The sequence below is a fragment of the Salvelinus namaycush genome, chromosome 37, assembly GCF_016432855.1.
Source record: "Salvelinus namaycush isolate Seneca chromosome 37, SaNama_1.0, whole genome shotgun sequence".
NCBI lineage: Eukaryota > Metazoa > Chordata > Actinopteri > Salmoniformes > Salmonidae > Salvelinus > Salvelinus namaycush.
This window is the reverse complement of record NC_052343.1, coordinates 13608654-13622202: the sequence shown is the minus strand read 5'-3', so window position 1 is coordinate 13622202 and position 13549 is coordinate 13608654. Positions and strand designations below refer to the sequence as shown.

The 13549-nt window shown below is 46.4% G+C and overlaps 1 protein-coding gene across 1 annotated transcript in view; it reads left to right on the top strand.

The window, feature by feature from the left end:
- cspg5a (chondroitin sulfate proteoglycan 5a) overlaps positions 1-10893 on the top strand; it is a 30890-nt gene extending 19997 nt beyond the window's left edge. The window contains exons 3-6 of the mRNA XM_038977436.1: positions 2253-2441; positions 5768-5921; positions 7927-7983; positions 10561-10893. Coding sequence (XP_038833364.1) covers positions 2253-2441; positions 5768-5921; positions 7927-7983; positions 10561-10731 — 571 coding nt within the window. The 3' untranslated portion in view covers positions 10732-10893. The remainder of the gene's footprint in view (positions 1-2252; positions 2442-5767; positions 5922-7926; positions 7984-10560) is intronic.
- The last annotated feature ends 2656 nt before the right edge of the window (positions 10894-13549 follow it).

The window sequence follows — 13549 nt, the reverse complement described above, 5'->3', positions numbered from 1 at the left end:
CATGGCAACCAACCATCCTCCTTACCCTCTCCTTAAATGTACTCTCTCTCTCTCTCTCTCTCTCTCTTTCCTATATAAACTACCTCTTTGTACCAACATACAGTACCCTGGCATGGAGCCAACGCCCCTCGGTTGGCACGTTCGGCTCAGACAGAAAGGGGGCAGGATGCAGGAAGTGGTGCTGAAAGGAACCGAGCCCCCCATCACCCGCTTACTGGGCTGAATTGAAACTGTGAATCTGAAAGGCCATACTCACACCTTCATTTATTCTACACATTTACATTCATCTGTGTGAGTCTGTAGGTCACTTGGCCTGTGTTTGGGGAACAGGGGAAGGGAGAGGTGCATTTATGTTGCTCTTCACATTCAAATTCTTCCAAGTGAATGTGTGTCCGTCCGTAAGTGGTGATTTCCCCCTAAAATCCACATGCAGACATTCAACCTGGAACCAAAAAGGGTTCTTCAAAGGGTTCTCCTGTGGGAACAACCAAATAACCCTTTTAGGTTCTAGATACAGTAGCAGCAGGAATATACATAGTATCTGGTTACTATTGTTTCATTCAAGTTATAAGCAGTGAGAGACTCGTCATTACCATTTCCCCTTGTTAACAAGTGTGATCGACCCAGTTTATAGAGTCTATGTCTTCTTATGCAACATGCCATACAACTCATTCTCGTAGTGGTTACAAGCATGTGAAGCAGCACATTTGGTTAGTAAGGTTCCAGTCTTGTTAAGAACTGAGATATTTAGATGCCAGATAGTCAGCAGACAAAGCCATCTGCCTCTGTCATTTTTGTCCCCAGGCGGAAACCGTACACTGGCAAACTGGAGAAAAAAGAGTCTAGGGCTCAGATGGCGGGAAGTGTGTGTGTGTGTGTGTGTGTGTGTGTGTGTGTGTGTGTGTGTGTGTGTGTGTGTGTGTGTGTGTGTGTGTGTGTGTGTGTGTGTGTGTGTGTGTGTGTGTGTGTGTGTGTGTGTGTGTGTGTGTGTGTGTGGAAAACAGCCTCTGGCTCTTTGTTTTTTTCTATTTTCTTTTCTGACAGAATGATCACATTATCCCTTCAAATAGAGCCATGTTGAAGGCCTGCTGGTGACACTTAAGGCATCTGAGAGTCTGTTTTAGACTAGGAGTTGAAATTTCACTTCCATAAATGATATACACTGCTGCATATGTGGGATGTTGAAGAGCATTTTTTAGACCCCACACTCAGGGCTGGATTTAATCTGTATCGTGGAAGATCTGCGATATAGCTCAATTTAAATTGAAAGACAATGTTCCCGCATAGATTTTTATATTGTGTTCTATGATTGTACGTTCGTTTATGTGTACCTCTGTCTTGTTGCTTTTGTCGCATTGCTTTGCTTTATCTTGGCCAGGTCGCAGTTGTAAATGAGAACTTGTTCTCAACTGGCCTACCTGGTTAAATAAAGGTGAAATTAAAAAATGTAAAATCTGAGATTGTCCACGATACATTCACGATACGGATTGAATCCAGCCCTGAAAGCTTTCAGACTCACATAATGAAGCACTTGGGATAATTATAAACAGAAATTCTTGATTTTCTTAAACAGAGCAAACTGGATGTAAATGTGTGCCAACCATTCAAGCTTGAACTATGAATGACACAGTGGTACTGCCCTCACCCTAATCTAAATCATTTAGAGCCTGCACACACACACAGACAGAGACACACATAGACATAGATACACACAGACAGAGCTACACACAGACAGAGACACACACAGACAGAGACACACACAGACACACACAGACAGACACACACAGACAGAGCTACACACAGACAGAGGCACACACAGACAGAGACACACACAGACAGAGACACAGACAGACACACACAGACACAGACACCGACACACACAGACTCACAGACACACAGACAGACAGAGATACACACAGAAAGAGATACACACAGACAATTTTGTTGAAGTGTTACATTTGGTAAATAAACCCTCTTCCATTTCTCACCCGCCTTCTTTTCTCTCCATCCTTGATTTATTTCCCTTTACCCTCCTCTCATGGCCTCTCTCCACTCTTACCTTATCTGGCCATTTCATCTGTCACCCTATCTATCTTTCCCTGGCTGCTCTTCTCTTTCCTCTCCGTATTCCATTACACATGCCTCATTGTTTCCACTACTACTACTTCCCCTCTTCGTCTTCGTCTTCCTGTTCTTCCTCTTTCTTCTTCTTTTTGTTTTTCTCTCCTCTCCATCCCTCCTCCTCCATGCAGGTGTAATGTCCAGGACTACATCTGGCACAAGGGTTCCCGCTGTGAGTCGGTGGTGACAGAGTTCCAGGTGCTGTGTCTGACCATCGGGGCGTCGGCCCTCATGGTGCTGCTGCTTTTCATGATCATCGTCTGCTTCGCCAAGAAGCTCCACGTGCTCAAGACCGAGAACAGCAAGTTGCGCAAACGCAGGTAAGCTTACAGCGTGGACCTGGGGAAACCTGCACAAATACAGGGGAGTTTATGGACCAGATGAAACCAGTTAGCACAAAGGTGTAAGAAAACCAGGAAAAACCAGGCAGTGCAACCATAGATCATAGAACCCATGGAACCTGGCTGCGCAAACGCAGGTGAGCTTATGGACTAGAAAAACCAGGCAGCAGATAGACAGGTTTTTGAGCTCTTGTATTCTCACAGCATATGTATGTGAAATAAAGAAAATCACACTCACTATCAACAAAGCTTAGCATTTCTAGCACTTTTGAAAATGATCATATTTAGTATTCGAGAGAAGAGGCTGAGAGAGGGAGGGAGGCTGGACTGGAAAGAGGAGGATGGGGGATGGGTCACAAACAAGAAGAGGCGATAGACAGAACAGACAGAGGGGGAGAATTGGATGGATCAGATAAAGGGGGGAGGATATTAAATGAGCGAAGGAGACAATGAAGGAATGCGGAGGAGGAGGAGGGGGCGGAAAACACGATGACAAGATAGATGAGAGAGGAAACGCAGAAAGAGAGAAAAGATAAAGCAGAGAGAGAGAGAGAGAGAGAAAGGGAGGGATTGAGTTTGCATTGAAAGAGAACAGGATGAGGATAGCTAGAACAAGTGCAGTATGAGATGCGGCTGTGCCTTCGCTGGTCGTTTTGCCTAGCAACAGTGAAGTCATGTAGGAGGGTGGATGAGTGTCGATGCTTCCATCAGCAATGCACATTTCTTAGCTGAGGATGATGATGTTAGCATTATGATGATGATGAAGAAAAGTGGAGCAGTCATTGCGGTGGATAGCGTGCTGATGGCTAGCGCGCGGTGCTAGCTGAAAATAGTGATGTCATTGCTGCTCTGGCTCCAGCTGAAAGTAGGGCAGTCTGATCAGGAGTGTATGAGAGGGGAGGGGAGGGGGAGACAAGGCAGGGGAGGTGAAGTTGACCTACATACAGCTGTGTGACCTGAGGGGGGGTGTATGTGTGTGTGTGTGTGTGTGTGTGTGTGTGTGTGTGTGTGTGTGTGTGTGTGTGTGTGTGTGTGTGTGTGTGTGTGTGTGTGTGTGCGTGTGCGTGTGCGTGTATAGGGCACTGCTGATGAGGCTCATGTATACATGAGACACCCACCTCTCTCTCCCTCCATCTGCTGCAGATAATTGCAGTGGGCTGCACAGTGTATGTGCCGCAGTCAAGATGAGGTCTGCTTCCCTGTCAGAGAGAGAGGCAGAGAGAAAGATGGAGCGAGAGAGAGATGGAGGGAGAGAGGTGCTGGGGAAGGTGGGGAAAGAGAGAGGTCATGAATGGGAGGAAGGGGGAGAAAGGGAAGGAAAAATAGTAGGGATTGAGGGAGGGAAAGAGAGAGAGAGAGAGAGGCAGGTACCGTTATCTTTGCAGAGAGGAGAGTGTGTGGGTTCTGGCTGAAGAGCCAGATTAAAACTGACACATCCTGGCTTTAGTCCCTTTTCTCCTGTGCCACGGCTTAGAAATATCTCTCTCTCTCTCTCTCTCAGCCCTGTAGTATCTTCCTTTCAATTAAATTAAATTTGCTTTATTGACATGATATAACAATGTATATATTGCCAAAGCTTACTTTGGAGATTTCAATATTAACATAATTAAAATAATAATAATCAATATTGTCAACTTCTTTCTGTCTCTCTATTTATTTATTTCTCTACTCCATCTCTCTAGCACACTCTCCCTCATCATTACTTGAGCTTTGATTGGCCTGTCATATGAACTCATTAAATATAGATATTGGCGCTGCATCTCAATCAGACAGTAGTAGGAAGTGCTGGGGCTATACTGATGGGTCTAGTTCAGAGGCTGTTTAACTGTGGATATGATGAGGAGAGGGAGAGAAGGAGATCGAGAAGAGACAGAGAAACTGAGAAACTCTTTCCAGCCAGCAGAGGTTTCTAGAATAACACAAAATGACAAATGACTGTTTGGGAAGTCTGTTTTGGATATCATGTTTCTCCAAGTTTTTAATTGGGTACACAAAGTGAATCACAGTGCTTCAATGGTAGGTCAATGGTGAGTCATTGTTGCCTGTTTGGAAAGTACCTCTCATTTTTGTTTTCAGTTGCAAAACATTTTGCTATACAGTGTGCCCTATTGAATGCAACCCAGGATTGACTTCCAGTGGAAATAGCTATAGTCTAGTTTTGATTCACAGCTGATTTGTTGCATCACAGAGGGTGTCTGTGTCTGTCTGTCATCTGCAAACTGAAGTCTTACACTTGCACTATACTGTAACTAACACTGCTCTCTCTTGCTTTTTCTCTCCCTCCTTCCTCCTCTCCCCACCTCCTTTACCCCCTGTTTTCACATACTTTCCCCTCGTCCTTGAATCCTGATTTTTCCCTCCCTATTCTCCGTTCATCTCTCTTTTTTCTCTTCTTTCCACCTCTCGCTGCATCCTCTTTTTCAATTTCCCCATCGACACTCTTCTTTTCCTCCACAATGTGACCCCTCCTACTTTCCTCCTCGTTTAATCCTCTTTTACCTGTTCTCCCTCCTCCCTCCCTCTCGTCTCTGGTCCCCTCCCTGTCCTCCCTTCTTCTCGTCTCTGGTCCCCTCCCTGTCCTCCCTCCCTCTCGTCTCTGGTCCCCTCCCTGTCCTCCCTTCTTCTCGTCTCTGGTCCCCTCCCTGTCCTCCCTTCCTCTCGTCTCTGGTCCCCTCCCTGTCCTCCCTTCCTCTCGTCTCTGGTCCCCTCCCTGTCCTCCCTCCCTCTCATCTCTGGTCCCCTCCCTGTCCTCCCTTCCTCTCGTCTCTGGTCCCCTCCCTGTCCCCCCTTCCTCTCGTCTCTGGTCCCCTCCCTGTCCTCCCTCCCTCTCATCTCTGGTCCCCTCCCTGTCCTCCCTTCCTCTCGTCTCTGGTCCCCTCCCTGTCCCCCCTTCCTCTCGTCTCTGGTCCCCTCCCTGTCCTCCCTTCCTCTCATCTCTGGTCCCCTCCCTGTCCTCCCTTCCTCTCATCTCTGGTCCCCTCCCTGTCCTCCCTTCCTCTCGTCTCTGATCCCCTCCCTGTCCTCCCTCCCTCTCGTCCCCTCCCTGTCCTCCCTCCCTCTCGTCTCTGGTCCCCTCCCTGTCCTCCCTTCTTCTCGTCTCTGGTCCCCTCCCTGTCCTCCCTTCCTCTCGTCTCTGGTCCCCTCCCTGTCCTCCCTTCCTCTCATCTCTGGTCCCCTCCCTGTCCTCCCTTCCTCTCGTCTCTGGTCCCCTCCCTGTCCTCCCTCCCTCTCGTCTCTGGTCCCCTCCCTGTCCTCCCTTCCTCTCGTCTCTGGTCCCCTCCCTGTCCTCCTCCTCTTCCCAGCAGTAAGTACCGGCCTCCATCGGAGCAGCACAATGATAATTTCTCCCTGTCCACCATCGCTGAGGGCTCCCACCCAAATGTAAGGAAACTGTGCGACACCCCTCCTAACGTCCCTCATGCCCGTGCTTTGGCTTACTATGATAACATTATCTGTCAGGTAACGTGGTTCTCGTCTCTCTCTCACCCTTTTCTTCCTTCCCTCCTCCGCATGGGCTTGAGTGTCACCTCTCCGGGGTACAAGGCGGGTGTTACAGTGGGGGCGTTCTCTTTCGCTATGGGACAAGTCTACAGCCAGATAGGCAGGCGTAGTACTACTCCCGGTTACTGAGGCAACACTGTTACCATAGCAACAACGTGGCTGTAAAGTCTCTACTGTGTATTGCTTCGTTGTCAGTTATTGGTTGAGTTTTTTTGTTAGCTATTGATCCCACTTGAAGGTGACACAAACACACACATGCATGTACACACACTGCAGATGTGAAAGATGGAGCAAGGAAATAAGTTGATCTTGCCTATACAGCTGCCTGACCCGGTGGTGTGGTCAGTTCTGCCTATCTGCCTAGGCTAAGACTTGACCAAGAGAGAACTCCTATATCCCTCACTGTAACCCCCTCCACCCCATCTATCCCTGATCTGCTCTCCCTTCGATCGGTATGTCACTGCATGCCTGCTCTATCGCTCACATGGTGGCCCCCCCTGGTGGCCATGTCAGCCGCTGCAGCAGCCTGTCCGTCGCTCTGCCTCTGTATCTCTGTCCGTCTGTTTCACTCGTTTATCCTGACTTGGGCTGGATAGGTTGGAAAAGTGAAGAAGGTCTCTTGATTGGTCGATAACAGGGCTTTGGGGTGGAGCGGTGAATCTGGGGGCATGAAATGTATTTAGTTTATGGGGTTATTATCAGGTTGATAGCGGATGGTGTGCGAGATGTGTGCAAGGTGGGCACATTAACATATTAAGTCAGGATAAGTCAGATAAGTCCTATTAAGTCAGGATAAGCATTTGAGATGCAACGTCCCCCTGCTGCCTGTAGGTGGCGGGGGAGAGTATAGACCTAGATGCACAACTAACGGAAGCATGTGGTAGCATAGCGCTAACACGGTCGTAGAAGCATGAGTAGAAGTAGCGCTACGACATAAGATGTGGTGCCACATTCTCACAACTCATCAAATAGTTCTGGTCGTCATACTTGGTATAACCACAAGCAAATTGCTTCACTTAGCTTTCTTTTGCTCGTTTTTTTGTTTGTTTGTAGATGCAGTGTTATTCTTCCTTCCGGGTAATTGCGATAATGTTTCTGTAAATATAATATAGTGACAACTTGGGGGGCATCATATTGCAGTGGTTCATACCATGATACAGAACACTACTAACCGTAACCACAACCCGATACCATCCACAACCAAATAAAACACCATACGACACCCCCATCTTCCAGACATCTTCTAATCACTGAAACAGGATAGCTCTGCTCTTTGAGTCTCAACCTGGGTTTGCAGCTTAGCTCTAAGTCAATGTATTAGTACATCTCTCTATCCATAGGAGTCAATATAGAGCACCACTATAGAGAATCTGAAAAAAAGGTCCATTAAAATACATTGTAGATTCATCTGCCAACACCATGGAGACATACACTATCACTAAAAAAGCTCAGAAAACATAAACTAATATTGTGAATAACCAATACCTCAAATCCCTCCATCTAGTTCATGAACTAAAATCCCCTGTGTTTCTATGTCAACACGGTACCCTCAGAAAAGTTTCGTCCAACATTTACTATGGTAATGTCAAGGCCACAAAGCACCATAGTTACTGAGCCAAATCCTTCAGTGTCCTTATATGGGCAAGTCTCTCTCTCTCTCTCTCTCTCTCTCTCTCTCTCTCTCTCTCTCTCTCTCTCTCTCTCTCTCTCTCTCTCTCTCTCTCTCTCTCTCTCTCTCTCTCTCTCTCTCTCTCTCTCTCTCTCTCTCTCTCTCTCTCTCTCTCTCTCTCTCTCTCTCTCTCTCTCTCTCTCTCTCTCTCTCTCTCTCTCTCTCTCTCTCTCTCTCTCTCTCTCTCTCTCTCTCTCTCTCTCTCTCTCTCTCTCTCTCTCTCTCTCTCTCTCTCTCTCTCTCTCTCTCTCTCTCTCTCTCTCTCTCTCATATAACCCTCTTCCCCCCCTTCAGAAGACCATGAGCAGATACACCTGGGAGTGTAAGACCAAAGAGGAGCCCGACAGTGAGGTAAGATAAACCCCCTCAGATGGCCCGCCCCCCTCTCCCTTAAACGGCTCTCATTGTACTGTGACCCTCTCAGTCACCCTCTCGCAACTCAACGGACCAATCCACGGCCCCAAACTTGGTTAGTCAGAACCTAGTGCTGATCTAAAGTCAGTTTATAAGTTAAGTTAGCCATTACCTCTTAATGGATAATTTCCGGATTCGAGTAAATGCTGATTTTAGACATGATCCATATCTTTACATATTGTGGGCTCTTAAAATAACAACTACGAAATAAACAGAATTTAAAATATGAAATGTACCGTCTTTTATCTAGGTTAAATGGCACAGGGATAAACATTGTAGCAGAAACTCTCTTCAGATTAACACACGGTCAGAAACTGTACACACTCCAACATGCATAAAAACACTATCATATATGCAGAAACACAGATAATACAACTAGAAAGTAAAATATTGTTGGAGGGAGAAACGTTTCTTTATTTTCAGCATTACATGGACCGAGTACAGTGGATTGTATCCGTTTACCCTTAATCTCCTATCAACATTAATACCTGTCTTTTTATGGACCATGCTGGTTTACAGTACTGTATATATTTAACTATGGCTTGTGTCAATTCCATTCTAACTCAGTCAATTGACAAAATGATAAAGATGATAAGTAAAAGTCTATATTTAGAGTCATTAATACATGTATATGTTAATGTGCTCTGTATTGATTGAATTCAAATGGAATTGATGAAGTGATGATGATAGGATTGTACTGATACTTAGTAACATGTTTTCATAATACTGACATGTCCTTGTAATGTTGACATGCCAGTCCTGTGCTGTGGATTAAAGTCCCGGGATGTACAGTACCGGTGTCCCTATTGTCCAGTCCTGCCCCGTAGGCTGTGCTTTGCTGTGCTGTGCTGAGCCATACTGTACTGTGCCGTGCCAGTGAAGAGCATTGAGGTTCTCTATCTATTTGTAACAAATCTTTTGACTCAGTCCTGTCCCACCCTCTTCGTGTCCTTCCTCCACAACGCATACACAGATACACACACACACACACACACACACACACACACACACACACACACACACACACACACACACACACACACACACACACACACACACACACACACACACACACACACAGCAGGAAGGATACAAAGATCTGTCCATGTTTCATCTTCATCTCAACACCCCGTATATCTCTGTTCCAAAAACTCCCCGCAAAGTCCCTCTCACCCTCGTTCCCTAATACAATGAAAAACAACAGCAAACAAACAAACACATTTTCCAGTTTCACGCTGACGGAAGGAAAGATGGCCCCTATCCTGTAACCATGGAAGTGACGTATCCCCACGTCCTGCCCGAAGTTACTATCTAGGCCATCAGCCAATGGGTAAATGCTCTCGCCATCCCTTTTGTGTGCCATTGAATAACAAGCATTCAGCTCTGTTTCGTAATGGCACAGCCCTCAGGGTCTGCAGTGTGTGTGCGTGCGTGCGTGTGTGCTTGCGTGTGTGTGTGTGTGTGTGTGTGCGTGCACATGTCTGTATATGCGTGTGTGTTTGTATGTGTGTATGCATGTGTGTGTCTGTCAGTCAGCCTGAGCACAGACAGACACTTCTACCTCAACACAGCAGGGTCGATGAAGCTATGCAATATTAATAAGGATAACAGGCTAGGAAAATCAGGTTCAAATGAATGCCAATCCATTCTTGTTCTTGACCTTAATTAAATGCAGCCAAAAGGATGAATTGAAGTGAAACAGAGTTGTCTCCTAATGCATTGTTTTTCCAGCTCCAGCTGTAGGTATGTATGAAGGTGGTTCCACAGACAATGTGTTTAATGCCAATGAGGACACGGCTCATTGTGTTTTAATTGGGACAGTAGCGAGGTGAAGGGGGCTGGATGAGTGATGGGGGAGGGATTCTGGATTCTCTGGGGGTCTTGCATGTGGATGTGCATGCGCTTCCCGGTTGGCCTGGATGGGGTGCTTGTTGGTGGGTTATGACGGGTGGGAGGGAGTCGCTCATACAGCTCTCCAATCACCTCTATGTCCCTTCAACCAAAACAAATGTGCAAAGCAAGCATGATGTTGAAACAATTGGGTAGCCACGGCCACTGTACAATGGGTCTTTTTTACGGTTAGCTGACTCACAGCTCTCTTCCGTTGACGGATAGTCAGGTAGTGTGAGGATAATATGGGATTTTGGGATATTTATATCCAAACAATATATTAAATCGGATTACAGAGAGGGATGGAGGGGAGAGGGGTGGTAAGAGGTGGAGTTAGAGGCTCTAATATTTGGAGATGTTAGGATGGTATTTCAGATATTGTCATCTCTTTAAGGGAATGACAATATGCAATAGCAGTGGTCTGTCTATAAGGGGTTATAAATTGATTGGTTGAAGGCCATCTATTGGCCGATGCTGTGACAGTCCCAATAACAGGATGCAACAAAAGACCACATCGTAGACTAGAGGGAGGGTTTGGTTTATAACAGTTTTGGGCGGTCTGACTGGGTGGGCCTAACAGTGTTTTCTCCTCCCTCCGTCCATCTGTCCGTCCGTCCCTGGCAGGATGATCCTAATGCCCAGAACAAGCTGGAGGACCCCGTGAAGGCCCCGGTGCCCAAGGAGGACGACTCCCTGAACATCCACAACTCCCTGACCCCCAAACACGAGAACCACAAGGTACTGGGCGAGGAGAACTCCTCGGAGGTAAACTCACTGCAGAACAACATGATGTAGAAGCCTGGGTCGGGATGAGAGCTCCAGTCCTGCTCTCTATCCCAGCCACCACGCCTACAACTGCTACCACCAGCCAACCACCGTCTACAACACGGCAACACTGCCACCAAGCGGCCCACGCCGCTGGAAAAAAAAAACACACCACCCCAGCTGAAACTCCCCCTGACCTGCCACCGCCTATAGCGACCCCTTACGCCCAATCACGCCCCCCTGCCTCGCTGCCCTGCCCCTTCGTTGCTGTCACTCTGCTCCCCCTTACCCCCTGCCCGCACGCACATACACACACTAGAACACACAAACCGACACACCAGAACACACAAACACACACATATATGTACATACACACACTCACATATACACTCATATTCCCCTGCCTGCATTGGTGTATTTTGTAAAAAGAAAAAAATCATATGGAGTTTAAAAAAAGAAGTTAAACATTGTAAAAAATATAAAAGTTACTGAGAGGTTTCAATGTTTGTCTGACTAATTAAGTGAGTATGTATAAATATATGAAAAAAATGCTTGGATTGATATAAAAGAAACAACACATTGTGTCTTCGTTTTCATTGATGTGATTTCTAATCCTTTGATGTACTTGTTTTATTTTGTACTTTTTTGGGAATACAGACTTCAAAACAGAACAAAATCTGAGTTGTTGAAATAAACCTTTTTAACATGACACCTTTGTCCCTGTGTTTTCCTGAACAATACTGTGCCTTGCCCTCTCAAACTCTTGCATGGCTTATTACATATTGGTAGCTCCTTAGGTTGCACACACACACACACACACACACACACACACACACACACACACACACACACACACACACACACACACACACACACACACACACACACACACACACACACACACACACACACACCTTCTCAGTCTGCGGGACCTTTGGTTGGGTGGATTGGGGATGGAGGACCCCTTTCCCATCAATAGGGACAGAGAAATATTCAAACCACTACAGAGGAAAAGTTTGGCTATGGGAATGAACAGCAGGCAAGCAGCTACAACAGCACTTAACACATTCTCTCTATCTCTCCCTCAGTCTCTGTAATGTAAGAGAACACATAGCACCCATGGTTCAAATGAGAAGACCTATTGGCTTTGCACCTTTCTCAGACAAAATGTTAACGCTTTGCACAAACACACACATACACACACTGAAGAGGGTGTAAAGCTGAAACGTTTGTGTGTCCTTGGGATGGACAGAGAATATAAAATCAATCAACCTGCATGAGCTATAGCTCAGCAACTTGCTCCTCAATTGTGCCTGGGTTCGAGCCTTGGTGTTAGACCAATCAGGAGAAAGTGGTACTTGTTAAGTAACAGCTTGACGTCCGTTACATTAGGGATTGTTATTTGGCATTTTAGCAGACCGAAGAACTCTCCAATGAATCTGTTATGTTTCTACCCTGATCTCTTTAATTTCTGCTTTATCTCCAATCAACACCAATGACACTTGAGGAGTCAACCAGAAAGCCTTCCTTCCCTGGGTGCCACTCTGGGTTTGACTGTTTGTGTGTGTTTCTGTGTGCATGTGTGTGTGGGTGTGTGTGTATGCATGCGTGCGTGTGTGTGTGTTCAGGCTTGTCTCTGGGAAGAGAGAGCACAGTGTCCGTCACACCACAGGACAAGAGGTGATGGTGTGGTTGAGAGAGCTGGGCACTGAGATAGATGTCTATCTCTATTCCTCTAAAACCCGCTCGCCCTTTCTAAATATATTTTTATACAGCCCCCCACCCCCCTCCCTCTTTCCCTTTTGTTCCCTTTTGTTATTTTTATATCTCTTTTTCTGGCATCAACCTCTCCCCCTCTCTGTCTGGCTTATTCCCCTCTCTCTCCAGAAAATGTTTCACATCGTTCCCCCAGTCCTCTCTCTCCTCTATCTCTCTCTCCTCTCTCCTATCGCTCCTCTCCTCCCTGTTGCTGGAGGGTCTTTACAAATGCAGCCTCAGACAGAGGGGGCACCGTTGCCATGGAAACCAATTCTGTCGCTTTGGTCCAAGCTTGAGAGGACCAACTCAATGACCTCACCATTCCTTTCTTTCTCTCTTTCTTTCTCTCTCACACACACACACACACACACACACACACACACACACACACACACACACACACACACACACACACACACACACACACACACACACACACACACACACACGATTAGAACAGCCAGACTGTGTCGCGTTGTACTGAGACTCAGAAAATGATGTATAATAGATATATAAAATCAAGAATGCATTATTCAGATTTAATGTTTATCTAGGAAAACATGAATTGTTGACGTTAAATACACTGATTCCACATAACCCCCTTACAATACTCCCTCTCTCTCTCTAGCTGACATTAACACCACTTTGTGTTCTTATAGCATTTTTACAACGTTCTGACGATGAATGCACTCCTGCTCACCTTTACCAAATCATTTATCTGGAGAGGAGAGAGGAAGGGCACACTTCAGGTAGGGAGAAAGGGGGAAGGGGGGAAGAGAGGGCACAAAGAGGACGTGTCAAGATTTTTCTCTGCCTCCCTAAGCCTGCTGGGATGTTGGATTCATCCGCACACTGCCATTGGCTGAGGATGTGGTGGAACGATGGTGTGTGAATTCCACAGGGAGCCTCAGGATTGGCCAACGCAAACACATATACACACAGACAAACATACATGCCCGCACGCACAGTCACGAGCGCACACATACACACACGAAGCACACAAAATTGCACAGAGTCAAAGTATACACAAACACACAGACTTGCAGAAAAGCTCATAGAGCAGCTGGGAAGCAAGTGTTCAAACTAAAAG